Source organism: Strix aluco, chromosome 16 (assembly GCF_031877795.1).
Source record: "Strix aluco isolate bStrAlu1 chromosome 16, bStrAlu1.hap1, whole genome shotgun sequence".
Taxonomy (NCBI): Eukaryota; Metazoa; Chordata; class Aves; order Strigiformes; family Strigidae; genus Strix; species Strix aluco.
Genome location: NC_133946.1, coordinates 20990442 through 21007074, shown reverse-complemented (window position 1 = coordinate 21007074; position 16633 = coordinate 20990442). Strand labels below are relative to the sequence as shown.

At 38.4% G+C, this 16633-nt stretch overlaps 1 protein-coding gene across 1 annotated transcript; it reads right to left on the bottom strand.

The window, feature by feature from the left end:
* Positions 1–4465: 4465 nt before the first annotated feature.
* Positions 4466–13008, bottom strand: GAL (galanin and GMAP prepropeptide). The gene is made up of 6 exons (XM_074842345.1): positions 12959–13008; positions 12694–12774; positions 11969–12023; positions 10419–10505; positions 7126–7203; positions 4466–4756 (listed from the first exon to the last, which is right to left on the bottom strand). Exons 2-6 carry the CDS (start codon positions 12772–12774, stop codon positions 4704–4706), a joined length of 354 nt encoding a protein of 117 aa, XP_074698446.1. The 5' UTR covers positions 12959–13008; the 3' UTR covers positions 4466–4703.
* Positions 13009–16633: the final 3625 nt, after the last annotated feature.

Genomic DNA, 16633 nt, shown 5'->3' with positions numbered 1-16633 from the left:
TTCTCTATGGCTGGTCCATGTCATACTCAGTCCTCACAAAAATAAGCATCAGAATTATTATTTACATTTAATCAAAAATAAATGATAGAACACAAAATAGTAGAAGTACTGCACTCTGTTAATGTACTTTGTTAATTGGTGAAAAATCATTTGTTCTGCTAATAACACTCAGCTCTAAACTTTCTTTTAATCCTCCTATCTGCCTTCAGAATCTCCAGAGGTAATTTATATCCTGGACAAATTACAAAGTAGTTCCTGGTCTCCATTTCTAACTTGTTGCTTTTTTGTATCACATATTCTGAAATAATGTAAAAATACTTTAATCGCTTTTTCTGTGAGTTATTAATGTGCTGCTTCACATACTATCTCGTATCATATCTCCTCATCTTGTTTAAAAGGCAAAGAACAGCTAAGGAACTGTCAGAATCTTTAGGAAACTAAAGTTTTAACTATTGTAACATTGAAAGCAGAATTATATCGACCCCAGTATCAAGCCCCCTCAAATGTCCTCAGTATTCTGAGTCCTATCTAATGTTTCTATGCTAATTTTGCAGTCTGACCTTTACACGAGTAGACAGGTGGGAAAATACATGTATCCTGTCAGCTGCCTAATGACTTCCTGATCGGAATCGACTGGTTTATGTCCGCTGTGCCACCAGAAATTCCCTCGTTTATGCTGAACTGATCTGCATTTAAATAAGCCTTAGTGAGAGTACTTGAGAGGTGAAGCACTGTGTAAGATCATAGCCTTTTGGTTACAGGTAGTATTCATTTCTGCAGAATTTTTAGCCAAAAAAATGTGTAATTTCTAAGTTTCTTTTGTAAGATGGCATCAGATGCTGTGCAGATGAAGCCTTGTTTAATTAATGCCTGAATTATGGATCAGGTTCTAAGAGCTGTTTTAAAGCTCTGTGCACGTATGTCTGTAATGTGTTCTAAGAAACAATTTAATTAGACTTGTTGAGGTAGTGGTTTCATTTGGACCTTGAAGGACTTTTCTTCCGTGAATATAACTGTTTCATTTCAGAACCTATGGTCTCCACAATGTCCTGTGCCTGTCAGTGCCACAATTTCATCATGAGATGTATGGAAAAGGACTCTTTCTGGGGGTGGGGTTTAAAAATGTTACTTGATCATTTTATCAGGTAATCTTTAAATCCTGGGTTACAAGAAGTGAATTCGCTGAGCACTTTCATCAGGACATTTAAGGCTCCATCATCTCTCTCCTTACCAGCCTCTTTGTCTAGCTAAAGTCACACCTATATGAATGAAAGTTGTTCCCTGTTGCTGAAGATATTCATCACCTTTCTCTGTAGCTTTTCTCATTCTATAGTGCTTTTTTTTTTTTTTTTTTTGCAATGAGCTGACCAGAACTGTGGCTGGTGTCAAAGTTGGGAATGGTGGCATAATGATGTTTTCTGGTTTGGTTTTAGCTACTTTTTCATTATAATTCCTAACATTCCATTTGCCTTTCTACCTGCTTCTGAGGTTTTAAATTACATTTTTAGAGGACCGTGTACAATGGGTCTAAGCTATTTTTCCGGAGATAATTTAGACCATCATTTTGTATATGTAAAATTAGAGTTATTTTTCTCTGTGTATATTACTTTGCTTGCATCAGCACTTAATTTCATCTGCTATTTTATTGTCCAGTCATTCAGCATCATGCAAGCCTTCTGTTCATTATCAGAGTTAAATTTTCATGCTGGGTAATTTCGTATTACTGGCAAACATTACAACAAAGTTCTACTCATTTCTTTAGACTTTGGCTTTTGTCTTTAGTGCAGATATGTGTTTGAACTAATCCTACACAAAAGTGAGATACAATGTATGCAAATGAGCAAATAAATGAAATAAAATAAGAATGTTAACAAAATAAGAATGCTACTGAAATAGATCCAGAAGATCCAGAAGAATGCCCCTTTAGTGGTTTTTGCCCCTTAGTAAAGATAAGAGCTGTAGAGGGTGAAGAAACAGCCTGAATATTTTACTTCTCTCTGTATTTTGGAATATTACCAGTATGTGTTTGAATGTGGTAATTATTAAGTGAAAGTATGTGGACTGCTTTTGGTAATTAGATTATAATGATCCTTTGTGTTTTCTATAATATATGTATATAGTGGTGCAACACAATGAATAAGAACTTGTGGGCCTCCCTGCTTAGACAGTGATGTAAATCTTCTAAGAAACTTGATCCTATGAGTTTTTCAGTATTTCAAAATAATCTTAAATTTCAGAATTTCACATAAACATTTGTAGTGTTAGGCCCTGAATAAGAGGCCCTGAAACAAAGTTGACTTCTAGATGAACCTCACAACTAAATGTTATTAGTATCTGTTAAGTAGTAAAATCTGTATTAATTATTAGTACCTGATCATTAACGAAGTGTGTATGCTCACTAGTGACAGATGCAGCTCGGTCAGAATATAATCAGCAGTGAGGATGAAATGTCGTGAGAATGTACCCAACTTCCCTTGTTCAGCTTGTTCGAGGCTGAGAACCCAAGTGTTTGCCTTGTTAGAAACTCCCTTGGTTCTCCCCCGAGCCCTGGCCAGGCTCTGGGGGGAATCCAACAGGAGGATGAAACCAGATGTTTCCACTCAAAACAAAGGTGCCAACAATTCTGGGTGGTTGATTTTTGGTCCCTAAGGCTGGACCCGCTCACAGCGACTTTGGGTGCCTCACCTACGGGTGGACGCCCCGCGTAGGATTTCCCACTCGCCGGGACAGGCTCAACAAATCCTCACTGCACCCGGGGCTGCCCAGCGCCTGCGGGGCTGGATGGTGGGAACAGGTGTGAGTGGGGATGGATCTTCCTTAATCACTATCCTCCCCGTTGTGTGGTAATGATTAGGTGCATTGCCTTGCTTAACTGTATGCAGTAATAATTTAAGTGTACTATTCTGTATTTTTCTTACTGCTTATTTTCTGTATTACTTGGTTATATCCTTTAATTATTAACGGTAAAATCAGCCTACTCTTTCCACTCTGGTGTCTGAGTTTAATTGACATCCTCCATCAGCAGAACAACATTCTAAGACCATTCCAACTTTAATGAGCTGACAGTATGCTAATTTGATTTAAGTAATAACTGTTTTCTAATTTTAAACTCAATTTTTTATCCTATTTCAAAAGAAAGAAATCCAATACTAAGATTATGTTCTTTTTATTTGATCATAGTTTCAGCTGCTTTGCCATAGAAAATTACTGAGTTCTGCAGATGAATACTGGTTCTTAGCAGTCAATGAACCAAGGTCCATGGAAGTCAATGAAAAGAATGCCTCTTGGTCTTAGTGAGCTCTGCTTCAAGTTTATGATGGGAAATGTGGACATTACTAGTGAAACTGAGAGTTTGGAATTATGGGACTATACTAATGTACAAAAGTTAAATTTCACTATATTCTTTTTTTCACATTTTTGGAAGTCCATAAATTTATCAAATAATGTTGAACTAGGAGCATGTGTACTTTTTTATTACTCTTTAAAAAAAAAAAACAAAAAAAAAAAACAACTCACAAAAACCAAACAGTAAAACATTGTCTGAAGGGCAGAGGCTGAGTGATTATCAGAGAAAGAGCACAAGCTGATTGACAAGGTGAGATAACTTTGTGGGTTCAAACTAGACACTAGTGGCTTGGCATCTAGAATGTACTCTGAAAAACAGATCGTGTAATAACGTTTTGTAAAATTTCTGTCAGTCTGTGCATTCTAGTGCACAGCCCCATTTTGACAGGATGGTGTTTCATTGCACTATGCAGAGAGTGGAAGTCAGCTGAATGTGAAAAACCTTTCTAAGATTCTGTATCCTCTCAAACCTTTCCTTACTCTTGGTCTGACGTTTATTGTGTATGGGCCTAGCATTCTGGTCCTGGTGTATCAAAGCTCTTTCTTAGGGATAAAGCATGCATTGAAGTGCTTTGTTGGACTCAGACTAAAGCATCTCATAAAATAAAATAATTTTTTTTATCTTGGAGTGGATGGGAGAGTTTCTTCCTTAAAGAATACAGATCCAGTATTCTTGATGACATCGGAATAGGAATCCTCCACATAGGTTTTGTGTAAACCTCTTACACAATTCACACACTCTTACACAATTTGCATTGTGTGAAGGTGTGCGTGGGCTGGTGTATTACAGGCAAATAGTATGGAATTTAAAATGACAGGAGTTTATTTCATGTCTATGAAAACATGAACAAGAAGTAAGGTTTCCATGAAGCGTAGAAGTACAGACAGGTTTGTGACCAAAAAGGACTGTATGACAGCAGATTGTAGCCACTGTTCTTTTTCTTAGTTAGCTGAAGTGCTCGATGTGTAGTATTCATGTTCTCGTTTTACTGTAATTTTGAAGAGTATAGCTGCAGTGTAATCTTACAATTTAACCTGGGCTTTGTATATGGTGTGTTGTGTGCTGGTATGTATTTAATTTTAAAATGAAACAATGTAGTTGCTCTTTATTTTTATTTTATCATTTACCTACAGAAAAATTTTACCAAGGCAAAAGTTTACACTATAACATCACAGGAGAGGAAAAAAAAAAGAAAGGGGCAAACAAAAACTAAAAACCGAACCAACCAGAGGACAGATTGCTGTTTACCATTTATCAGATTAATGCAAGCAATACTTCTCATCTTCGGCTCACTTGGATCTTTTGTTTAGAATTCAATCTAAATCTACACTACAACAAAATAAAAATGCATTCTCCTTCAAGACTGGTTTGTTTCCTCCGGTGAAGATAGTTTGTCAAGTGCTCCCACCTCTGCAAAAAGGAAAACAATAAAAAGGAGAGAATTAACATGTGCAAGTATGAATATTAATCTTGGCAATTAAATAATGAAATCCAATTTCAGTCATAAACATTTTTATATTTTTCTTCTCTCAACTATAAGCAGCAAATCTTTGAACTTCTCATATTTTAATTTATAAACTATTAAGTTTCTCTTTTGAATGTTAATCATACCTTCCATCTATAATTTCACCTTTTTAGAAAGAGCGGTGACTGAATAACAATGAAATAATATCAATTTTATATATCAACTGATATTGCTGGATCCCAGCATCTCAAAGGTTTTAGTATTACCCAGTTACGGCTGCCATCCTACAGCCTGCTCTATAGGGGAACCCTTTAAAGCTGGAGTGAGCAATTTTCAAGAGAAAGAGCTGAAGGCCACTTTAGTTATCACCAAGATACTTCTTAGTAGTTAAAATATTCACTTTATCTTGCAGATCAAAACGTATCTCTAATCAGAATAACCATTCCCTGAATCTGAATCCCATGAGTGGGATTTTTCTCCCTCTCGTCCATATCTAAACCAATATATTTAATGTAGTAAATTTTCATTTGAGCAAAAATATTGAAGTGTCTCTACCATAATCAAGTATGTCTTTCACCTCCTAAATCTACAGTTCTGATGTTGTGTAACAGTTTGTACTAGGTCTTGCCGATAAATATTGTTAAGGGATAATATGATGACATCCTGTGTCCTTTAAAACCTGGGAATACAGGATCTATCTCAGGAAAAAGCCATTTTATACGATCTGGAGATCCCTTTTTTTGTAAGGACAGGTAATAATACCATCTTTTCTGAATAAAAACAGCTGTTTGTCATCACTATCCTAAACAAGGAATTTTTACTTAGAGTTACAATACAGCCTTTTTTGCTCATTAGTCCCAGGGAAGAAGTAATTTGTATTTCTATGCATTTTATTTTCTTGCCCAACTTAGCGGCTCTTAGAGCCCTCTTCAGAGAGCGCGTGCTTGAGCTCAACATGTTTTGCACCCTTTCTGGTGTGTCCAGTTATCGGGTTTACTTGCTAGGCTCACGTAGGAGTAAAAGAGTGTTCAGGGCTCCTTCTTCTCAGTGGCACGACAAACAAGCTACTACTTTGTCCACAGTAAATATACATGCTCTTCCACTTAAATATATATGTGAATTATCTCAGGCCCTGAGTAATAACCATAAAGAGTTTTTGTTTCAAATGCAAAGTTGATTCAATAAACATTGGGTCGATATTTTCAGTAGTGAGAATTATTTCACTTGAGTGGATGCAAATGATTTAGAAAATCATGCCAAAGAGGTACAGAATTTTGATTCCTAGATACACAGAAAATGAACAGATCTCTTGAAAGTCTCTTTTAATAATTAAAATACAAATGTAACACACAGTTCTTTGTTACTTTTCTATAGCATATACTTGCCACAGAATTGCTTCTAATTTGTTGTATACAAGGGTAAGAGTATAGAAATTACAGATTTCTTGAACTGTCTGCTTTCTGAGATGGAGAATTCCTCAAAGATTTGCAGTAAAAATAACTTTTTTCCTTCCCGTTGTTTTCTTTGCAAATATATATAATGCTTTTGAACATTTTGTAGGTAATTTTAGAAGGGCTGAAGAGGTTTTTAAAAGCTCAGAATTGTGGGTTTGGTTGTTTTGTTTTGTTTTTTAAAAAAAGAAAAACTAATGAAAACTCTGAAGCAGCCAGATTTCTTCTTCACCTAATGCTCTAATAAAATTACCATTCTTATGGAATCTGCTGTAAGCTCAGTTTTACAATTTTTGTCACAATTTTGAGACTCCATGGTGTTTGTACTAGAGCATTTTGAGCTGTTTGTCAACATTCATATTAATGTTGTTGCAATTTTATGATGTGACTGTATTGTAGATGCAGAAAGGGAGACGTATTTCTTTTGCCACTAACGAGTGTTTCAGAATTTCAGCCAACTGTTCTTGGCATTAAACTGAGGTCTTATCTAGTTTGTTATTGAATTGTTTTATACTGACTCCCATGTAATCAGCATTTAGTTTGTCTTCTAAAAGCTGGGTCCATACAATTTTAGTAGCAGCTGTTACTATTTTCACAGTGCCCAGAGTAATCAAATGGTGTGAGAACCCAGCCATGCTGGATATTCACTGAGCTGCAGTTTGGCAGGACTACCTGCCCTCTCCCAATCAGGCCTAGTCCTAAGTGCACTAAAATGGAATTGACAGTTCCTCCCTGCCACCAGAGGTGCTGTTCAGAGTCTTGCACATCCAATTCTATAGCAGACTTGTGCATTCAAGGATAGTCCTATCTTGCCAGTAATTTTCACACCAGAAAATCGAAAGATTAAAAAGGTATTCACTAACCTTTAAGATGCAAGTAAGTCAGAAATTCAATTACTGTGCGCACAATGTTTTCATCAGCCAATGGTCTTCCAAGATTCCCTATAAAACAAGTTGGTTGTTAATTAATGTTAACATGGTATAAAGATATATTGTATGTGACAATGTGGCTAGGTTTATAAGTTCTCTGAAAAAAAGCTGTCTGAAATTTCCTTTTCGTTAAAGTCCTTAATGGCAAACCTCATTTCATGAAAAAACAAAGCCACATTAAGGTAGGTAACTGCAATTCTCAGAATCAAAAATGCCCAATTTTGTATGCTACTGCTGCATAGGAGCTGCTTTGACACCTCAATGGTCATTAAGGCCTTATGACTTCTGTTGCAGAAGAGTTATCCTCTGTTCTCAACTCTCTCCTTCGCGTCCACTAGCCTGAGATTGAAGGGAAAGGTAAATTTAGCAAATTACATCAGCTTTGCAAAACAGTTAAAAGCTCTTCATGTAGTCTGACTTTGTTCCCAATAAGCCACTCAAGTGATGTAGATGAGATTTGTAGCCCAAAAGCTAGGCCTGGGACTTCTCTAAAATCTCAGAAAGGTGTGTTTTTGCATGTGTATCTAACACAATATACTCTTTGATCTTGTGGCGGTAGGCCTTTTGATGCTTTCCAAACGGCCCAATTTATCAAGCTCCCTGGGAGCTTTTCATTGCACTTTGGGAGGTTGAGAAGTACGCTATGTCTACTAAAAAAAAAAAAAAAAAAAAGAGACATCTTGCTTTCTATCAACAGGATGGAGAATTGTTCTATATTAGAGAACAAATGATAGGTAATTTTGCTAAGATTTAGTTCTCTGCATACAGAACAGATGGGTACCAGTATCTGACTGACCGTTCATTATTACATCACTGAAAAATATTGTCCCTTGATGTTATCACAGGAGATGTGTTTAAACTCAGAAAATAGTCTGAAAGACTGACTTTGCAGCAGGTGAATGTTTGGGGGAGTTCTTCTGTGACAGAAGGAAAGATTTAGGCTTCTAGTGACATACAGGTCAGAAGGCAGAATGATCCCTGTAGCACAAATAAAAAAATATTGATGCAGAGTTGTAAGGGACAGGAAGTTTCTGGTATATAGAGAGTAAGCATTTAAGAATACATTCAAGAAATTTGCATCTAAAAGTCTTGTCTTCCAGTCTTTGAACTGACACAAAGATGTTGTTATTACTTGCATTAATAATACTTGTATTATTGAAGTTTTCCTTAATTTAATTTTTATTCCCACCTAATCTGTTATGGATTTTTGTTGTGATTAATCATTATTATATTACTAGTTTATTGATCCAGATTTTATTACCAATGTATTACTTATTGGATAAATATTTTTCTTTAGTGATTTGACCATATTGTACATGTGTATTTCTACATATTCTGCTATTGACCTTAATTCTGTATAGCAAATTACTTCCAGACTCTAGTATGCTCTTGGGATTTAAAGATTTTCCTGATTATGCTCATAGATTTTTTTTTTTTTCCCCTTGGACCTCTTGTTAACTAACTAATACAGTTTACAAGTTCTTCTAGGTTATCTGGAGAGCTTGTGAATTTTAGAGCATTCCCTCAAGGAGAGTAGTGCTTTGCATGAATCCTTTTCCAGTACTAATGTGTATGTATATTGCCACTTTAAGATACTTTTGTAAATAATCATCAGAATTTAACTTTAAAAATCCTTCATTTTTAATGAAAATAAGAATTCTGACTACTTTATCCATTTTTTAATATTCAAATCTTCTTTGGATAGGAACCCTATAATAAACTTTAGCTTCAAAAAAAGCTTTTGATGAGAGAAGAGCATCTAAGATGACGTTCATAACAGAGGCAGTTATATAATTTTCAGGTCCCATTCAGACACGTTTGGTTGGGTTCACTTGTAAATGTGGAGGTGCAGCAGTACCTGGCAGAAGAGTCCATAATTCCTGTTCTCCCTGTAAAGGAGCTGGTAATAGATCCACAAATGGCACCAAGTTGCAGGGTGAGCTGCACTGTTAGATTACAGGTGCTTTTCACATTGTTCCTGACTGGCAAAACATTATTTTTACACCAGTGTTTGGGAATGTAGGTTCTTCCTTTTTTTTTTTCCCCCTCCTTTTTCCAACCCCCCCCACACACACACACAAACCCCCACTATGTATGTACCAGAACTAAACTGGCAGTCACTCCGAGAATGTAACAACTAAGAAATGTATTAATGTAACTGTTCTATTTACATATTAATGATGCCCATGAAATTGTAATTAAGCACATTTCCTGTATTTATTAACTTCCTTTGTGTTAGCTACATTTGCTTTGTGCTGGCTGGAGTTAAGCCTGCCAGAGCTGTGAGGCTGGGACTTTGTTCTCCCCCATAGTACCCCATGCACACCACTTGCTTTGGCTGCAGTGAGAACAGGTCACCCCTGGACATGAGATTCATCCCAGCTCACTTCAGGTTTCTGCAGCAGATTTAGTTTCTCCTCAGGAGAAAGAAACAGGTTTTTTTCTGAAAGTTTCTACATCTTATCCTGAAGTAGGTGTTCAAACTAAATCCTAAAAGTGCCAGCTTCTCTTCATAAAGGGAGTCTAGACACAAATTGTAGAGGCCCAGCTTTGGATGATGAATCCAGAACAAGGCTGCTGCCTTTTCCTTGCCATTTACTAAATTCTGCTACATGCAACCTCAAAACAATATGTTGACCTGACTTCAGTTTTGACCAGGTTCTCAATCTTTTAATGAAGATAATCAATCTTGTTTAAATATAGGAAATATTGTGAGACTTAACATGGATTATTTTTTTTTTTTAATAGTGAAGACTCTTACAACATGAACAGTGTCATACAGTTCTGAGGTCTAGTTTCAGTTCTGGAGTATCAGAATTTAAAAAATATTTGCCAGTTTCTATAACTTTCCCTACTGAAAGATTCCTTTATGGGCTCACTTCTTCGCTGAAAAAATTTAACTCTTGAGTGTCTAGGGGGACATTTGAAATATTTATTTGAATATATGAAAAGAAAAAACTAGGTTTATTAAAAGTAATATGATCTATTATACTTTAAAAGCAACATAATTCTGGTACTTTTCCCTAGGCACCAAGATGTTTTAAACTATGATAAAGAGCACACTGAATGGCCAAATTTAATTTTTCTTCCTTTCACATGGTTGTTAGGATTTTTGTTAAAGTGCAAGAAGAACCTCGTATCTAGGTAGTTGGTGAAATCAATAACAGTAAATAAATTACTAAACATAAAAACCAAATCAACAATACTGGCTTTCAGAATTTCATTACCTGCTTTAATATCCTCATCAGGCTGTATTTCACGTTTACCGGTGAAACCATGTTTGTCATTAAAAGATCGGTGGTTATCTACTGCATCTGATAAATAAATTAAAAATCAGAGGAGTTAATTGACTTAACAACAATCTTTGCCATATTGCTTGCTTTTCATGGGTTTCAAAGAAAAGATCCTGGTGGTCACTTTTGATGTACAAAATGACAAAGAAGCAATTAATGTGTCACTAAATAAGATAATCTTTCTTCTGAATTTGTGCTTATGAGTTATATAATTTACAGACCCAATCCTGTACTACTCGGTTGCTGAAGCTGTTACTGAATTCAGAGGAAGTTGTAAAGAAAATGTAAGTTTGTACATTCACATGTAATTTGGGAAGTTGTTTTTGCTACTCTTTCCTCTATTTTTAGAAAATGTTTCCAACGATTTTGGCTAAAAGAACTGCTTTTGAAGGTTATTCACATAAGCTATCTTACATGCCCCTGGTGCGTCTCCTCTCCCCCTTGCAATGGGCATTTCCTTTAGCAGTAAAAGCTGAGCCACACGACCTGTAACCAGGGATGATTCCTATTACCCAGTCTTAGATAAATGGCACTTTGACAAGTACATTTTCGCACAGTATCTTTGCCAATTTGGTTAGAGCTGCTTTGAGGCAAATATACTTCCAGTTATATTGACTGAACCAGTTAATACATTTAAGATGCTTTTTTTTTTTTTTTTTAGGTATTCTTAAGGTTAATTAAAAAGAGTAAAGAGAATCATAGTAAGTATCTGTAGTATTTGTCACGTATTACTGAGACTGAAAATATAGAAGCATTGGTAATGTTATTACATTAACAAGAAATAATGGTAGAAGGACAGATATTTGAGACAGCTTAGCATTTCACTTTTCTTATAATCTACATTTGTGATTATCCATCTTTGTCAACCAATGTGTTCCTGTATTTTAAACACTTTGTACATTAAATATTTTTCACATAGTGAATTGTTAATATTTACAGTCATGAGTTTGCATGTTATTGTTTTAATTTGTTTTGCTTTTAAAAAAAAAAAAAAAGTAGTATAATAAAGCCAGGTAGCAAAGCCATTTTCAAATAGATTTAAAGGTGAAATCTGAAATGCATTGAGAAGTGCCAAAATGTGACATTTTGTCATTCTTCCCTTGACATCTAAGATGCTATAAGATTTTGTAACACTTTGGGGCAGGGGGAAGAGTATTTGTCATGTGAAAATTACAGCCCAGAAGCACAAAGAGTGACCTGACGTGCTTCTGGATATAAAGCCTCTCAGCACAACTCTGCTTTAGAAAAGAACAGTCATTGTCTGTAAGAACTCAATTCTATAATAGGCATGTAACAAATACCTAACAAGTATTTTCCCAAATTAGTTTCTTCAGTCTCTCAGGTTTAGACAAAATTACTGTATTCGTCAGGAACGTGAGTAGCACACTACAGCAAACTGGTTTACAAAATAAATTTAAAAAAAGACCCCAATCCACAGCCTTCTGCATTTTGAAATAAAGCAAAAAAAAGAGTGCTTGACTTACGTGGCCCAAGCAGGTAACCAGCACTATTCAAAGTCCAGCCCCTTTTTTCTTTTGCCTTGAAGGAAAAAACGCAAAAATGTTATTGCGTGAACTGTGCAGTGCTTTCTGAAGATAAAGGAAACAACACCCAAATGGACATTCTCCTAGCAGAAAGTGTCTTCTGAAGGCTTGAAATCAAGAAATATTGTAAAAAATAAAAGCCAATAATATTGAAGTTCACCAAATATTAATGGTGAACTCTTGTCCCCTCCCCATCTAAGTCAATAGTTTTGCTATTGACACCCATGGGTGAAGATTTCCCACCACATAACTGAAACTGCAAATCACACTTTGGAGGCAGAAATTTTGACTTTATACTCCAAGTTCCTATTACCACCTGATAATCGCCTTAAGAAACAGCAATGTTTTCTTTTAATTGTATTTACATGACAGACTGTTTATTTTAAAAGTCCATATGTAGACCCCCTTTTCCGAGTCAGATGGGACACCCGCTCAGTTTTGGTCTATAAGCTAGACACTCTTTTTCCCCTTAGTCATATTATTTGTTACAAGTATTCAAAGCCCCAAATTCTTAACTAAAAACCTGTTTACTGCCCAAAGTGTTTGAGTGCTGCATCTTGTCCAGCCCATCCATCTAAATACAGCGACAGCGCCTGGCACTGCAAGGTGTGCTGTGACTTGCCCGGCGAGAGGTGGGTGCTGCCCCCGGGGAAACCAGTACTTACTGAGAAAACCAGTCCGAATGTTTCTGACAGGGCGGCACAAAGGATTAACGCCAGAAAGAGGAAACCAGCGCACCTCTGCATCTGCAAAAAAGCGCCCGAGGGTGAGCGCCCCCAGCTCCCCGCGCCCCAGTCCCGGCGCCGTGACGGACCCCCCCGAGCATGTCAGCACCTCCCGCCGCGGGTGGGCAGCGGGGTGACCCTTCTCCCGTGGGGCAGGGCGGGGGGGCACCCCCAAACCCCCGGGGAGGGGCCGGCCGGAGGGTACCTTGGGCTGGGGGGCCGCGGCCGCTCCCTCGCGGCGCTTCGGCGGGCGGTGGCGACAGGTCCCGCGACAGGTCCCGCGACAGGTCCCGCGACAGGTCCCTCACTGCATGGCCGCGGGCTGGGCTCGGCTGGGCTGGGCTCGGCTGGGCTGGGCTCGGCTGGGCTGGGCTCGGCTGGGCTGGGCTCGGCGCGCCCACCCGCTGCTCCCACCGCCCTTTATGGGCTGCGGCAGGGGCGGCCTCGGGGGGGGGGGGGGGGGGGGGGGGAGCCGAGAGCCGCCCCCCCCCTTCCTCCGCCTCCCCTGGGTCATCCCCCCCGGGCAACCCGCTGCCTCGGGAAAGGCGACAATGACCGCGACTCGATGAGCGGCGCTGGGAAGCCGCGGGCAGCTGCGGGCAGGGCCACCAGCGGCGGGCGGCCGGGGGACCCCGCTCTGGGCAGCCCGGACGGTGCCGCCACCCCGGGGCTCGGTCCCCGGTGGGAACAGGGCGGCGTGAAGCGAGCAGGGACCCCGAGCCCCCCGCCCAGAGCAGAGCCCCGCGGGGATGTGGCCGGCGGCACCCGCAGGGGCCGGGCTCTGCGCTGCGGGACACGGGGGGCTCCGCACCCCCCGCTCCGCTGCCACCCCCCGGCTCCCTGCGGCCAGCCCACTCCTGGACCCCCAAAATCCCTCTCACTCATGCCCTTTTCTCTAGCATCAGGGAAGGAGCCGAGTCAAAACTTACTGTACTTCCTCACTGCTTCGTATTTGAGATACCACTTTTTTTTTTTTTTTTTAAAGATTATATATGAAAGCTTGGGGCTGTAGCTCTCCCCAGGGACTAGACTAGCCTCAGCCTGTTAACTTACACCCAGTAAACTTTCACCAGTTTGCTTATCTTAGTTATGGTTACAGCTGGCATCAGGATGTTCAAAATCGATTTACAAGGCAGAGATCCCAATGTTTTTTTTTTTCCCCCTGCCAAATTGTATTTTCTCTGCAACAGATGAGTTTGTTCACTACAAGTCCCTCAAATTCATCTCTCAGTAAAAAAAGCATCACGGATGTTGCACAGAATAAGTTATACTTATTTTCTGAATCTGCTTAAGATTCTCTGCAAACTTTTACACCGTGTGTATGTGAACTTGAAAGTGGAGCTGAGACAGCCACAAAACAACGCAATCCGACTATTGTTCACCAGTTTAAAAACAAACAACTTTTTTGCTTCAACGTAGTATAATGTTCACAATGCAGGCTAGAAGAAGCCGTGTCTCACAGTTCTGTTTGCTACTCTCTTTTGTCAGGAGCAGCAGGGTTATAACAGTCCAGCCATGTCATTGGCTCTCTCATCTAAAACTGCTTGAATAAAGTTTATTTTATACAATTCTTAAACTCTAATGTACATAAATGGGAAGCTCAACTTTGTAGATTTAATTTGATGCTTTTTATCATTTGCTGAGGATGTACTGTCAGCCATTGCACGATCCTCACAATTCAGACTAGACACATCTGCAAAACAGCCCTAGCATTTTTTGCAGTGTTGCTTCCCTTTACCTTATCAAAAATGCACTTCTGGAATTTCCTAGCTTTCAACTGTCAACTCCCCAAAAGTTATTTTTGAAACCTGAAGCTTTTCTGTGACACAAAATGTGTTCTTTGTGTTGTTCAAATAAAACCACAGAAATTCTATCAAGAGATGTCAAAATTTACATTCAAGCGTTATGACTAAAATGTGTTAATTCTGTGATCTTTGACTACAGTTTGTTCTCCAGGCTCCTATAAAAAGTATTTGAAACAATGTATTTTAACCTGTAATTTTTATTCCAATTTTTCATCACAATACTTCCATCTTCTTGTCCAATTATAGAGGAAAATGATCTCTTCATCTCCACTAGTCAGATGCAGAAGAAAACCTCTTTGTATACTCGAAGGCTTAATCCATCACTTGCCCATCATACTTTTTGTCTGAATCTATCTTTAGGTTAGTGTCAATTAAATAATTTTATCAGTCATTCCTACAATTGATGTTCTCATTCCCTCAATTTTCCTTGTCAAGAATGCTATTAGTCTTTTTTTTATTCCGTAGGAATTTTAAATCTCACCGCTCAGACAGAAGAATTAGTCTGAAGCCTGACTTTTCTAGCTCAGCTTGAAAAACGGCCCTGTCTGTGACTACATGGGTTATTTTCTTATTGAGGTGCCCCTTCAATGTACTAATTCCTTCACTGATTTATTTGTTGCTTGGTTAATTGTAAAGGCTTAACGGAATTTGCAGTAGCCTACTCCTCACCAGAGCTTCACCATCAGACAAATGCACAATGAAGATCATCTAAAATTTACTCAAGTCAATAGAACAATGAGCATTGATAACAAAAGTGGCTCTAACGTCTCTAAGTTGACACCCGACAGACAGAATTACCACTGGCTGTCTCACACAACAACATGTACTCTGTTCTATAATTGTAACTGCATTTCATAATAATTAAATGAAAACACAGGGGAGAATACTGGTTTGAGCCAGAGTAAAAAGCTTCAAATTTTTAAGGAAATGATAATATGGATTAAATAAATGAGAAACACTGAGCTTGGGAAAAAAAATAATTGCATTTTTGTCACTGGAGATTTAATTTTAAGAACAAATGATAAATCCTAAGAATTCTACTATGTGCTTAATGGTAAAAATTTCCCTTATATATAATTGATGAGGTAGGATGACCTATTTTATTTTTAATTAACAAAAACCATAAACTATCAAGAATGGGTACTTTGTATAATATTCAGGAAAAACACTGACTAAAAGTGGATTTTGCAGTATATTTTGGAAGGGTCTGCAGTGGCTCCCTTCACTGTAAAGCTTACTGAGACATAATGAATAAAGCAAGAAAAAGTGCAGCTGCTATTTCTGTGTTGAAGTTGTATAACCAGGTTTGGTTTCAGCAACTCACCGACGAATATCAAAATCAAATATTTAAAACCACTGCATTCACAGTGTTGTCTGTCTGCATGAAAAATGAGTGATTTTCCTACTTCCCAGGTAACATCGAGTGTGAACATATTATTTAAGACCATGTACACAAAATCTCTAATATTATCTGAGCAATGGCGATGGCAATGAATTCTTGGCTTGGGAGATAAGGTACCAGAAGAATTTGTCTCCCATGCAGTGAAACGCTGACATTACAGAAAGTAAATGCTTTACTGGGGGAGTGTCATCACCCAGTTAACGAGAAATGATTCCTTGCAGAAGTTTGAAGATGTCTATCTTTGAATCTAATGAAGTATTTACCAGGGGACCACTAACATGCAGTGACACCAGTAACTTGTGTCACTGGTTTTTCTGCATTGGAAACAATTTGATATTTTTGTGATCAGTGTTTTAGCCCTGAATACAGAGATCTACCATAACTGAGAATGGAGATCACAAATGTCAGGCTTTCTGTGGCTAAATCTAATTCTGAGCAGGAAAGGCACAAATTTCTTTCCAACAGAGTCTGGACACTGACGGATCTGAGAACCTAGAAGCAATGAGGCATTCCAGTTGCCCACAAGGCTGTGAATTGCTTCACTGATCTCAAGATTTAACACTATTTAGGTGGTAAATGAGGACACTGTCACTGAGCTGGAAAAGAGTTTTTCTTTCTGTTCCACAGCATTACCCCACCCTTCAATATGTGCATCTCAGCGGCTCATTGCTAA

Coding starts and splice junctions, on each gene's coding strand:
- GAL (XM_074842345.1), bottom strand. CDS start 12,774: ATGCAGAGGTGCGCTGGTTTCCTCTTTCTGGCGTTAATCCTTTGTGCC. Junction 10,506..11,968: donor TGGTTACCTGCTTGGGCCAC/GTAAGTCAAGCA, acceptor TTTATTTATCAG/ATGCAGTAGATAACCACCGA. Junction 7,204..10,418: donor TGATGAGGATATTAAAGCAG/GTAATGAAATTC, acceptor CTTGTTTTATAG/GGAATCTTGGAAGACCATTG.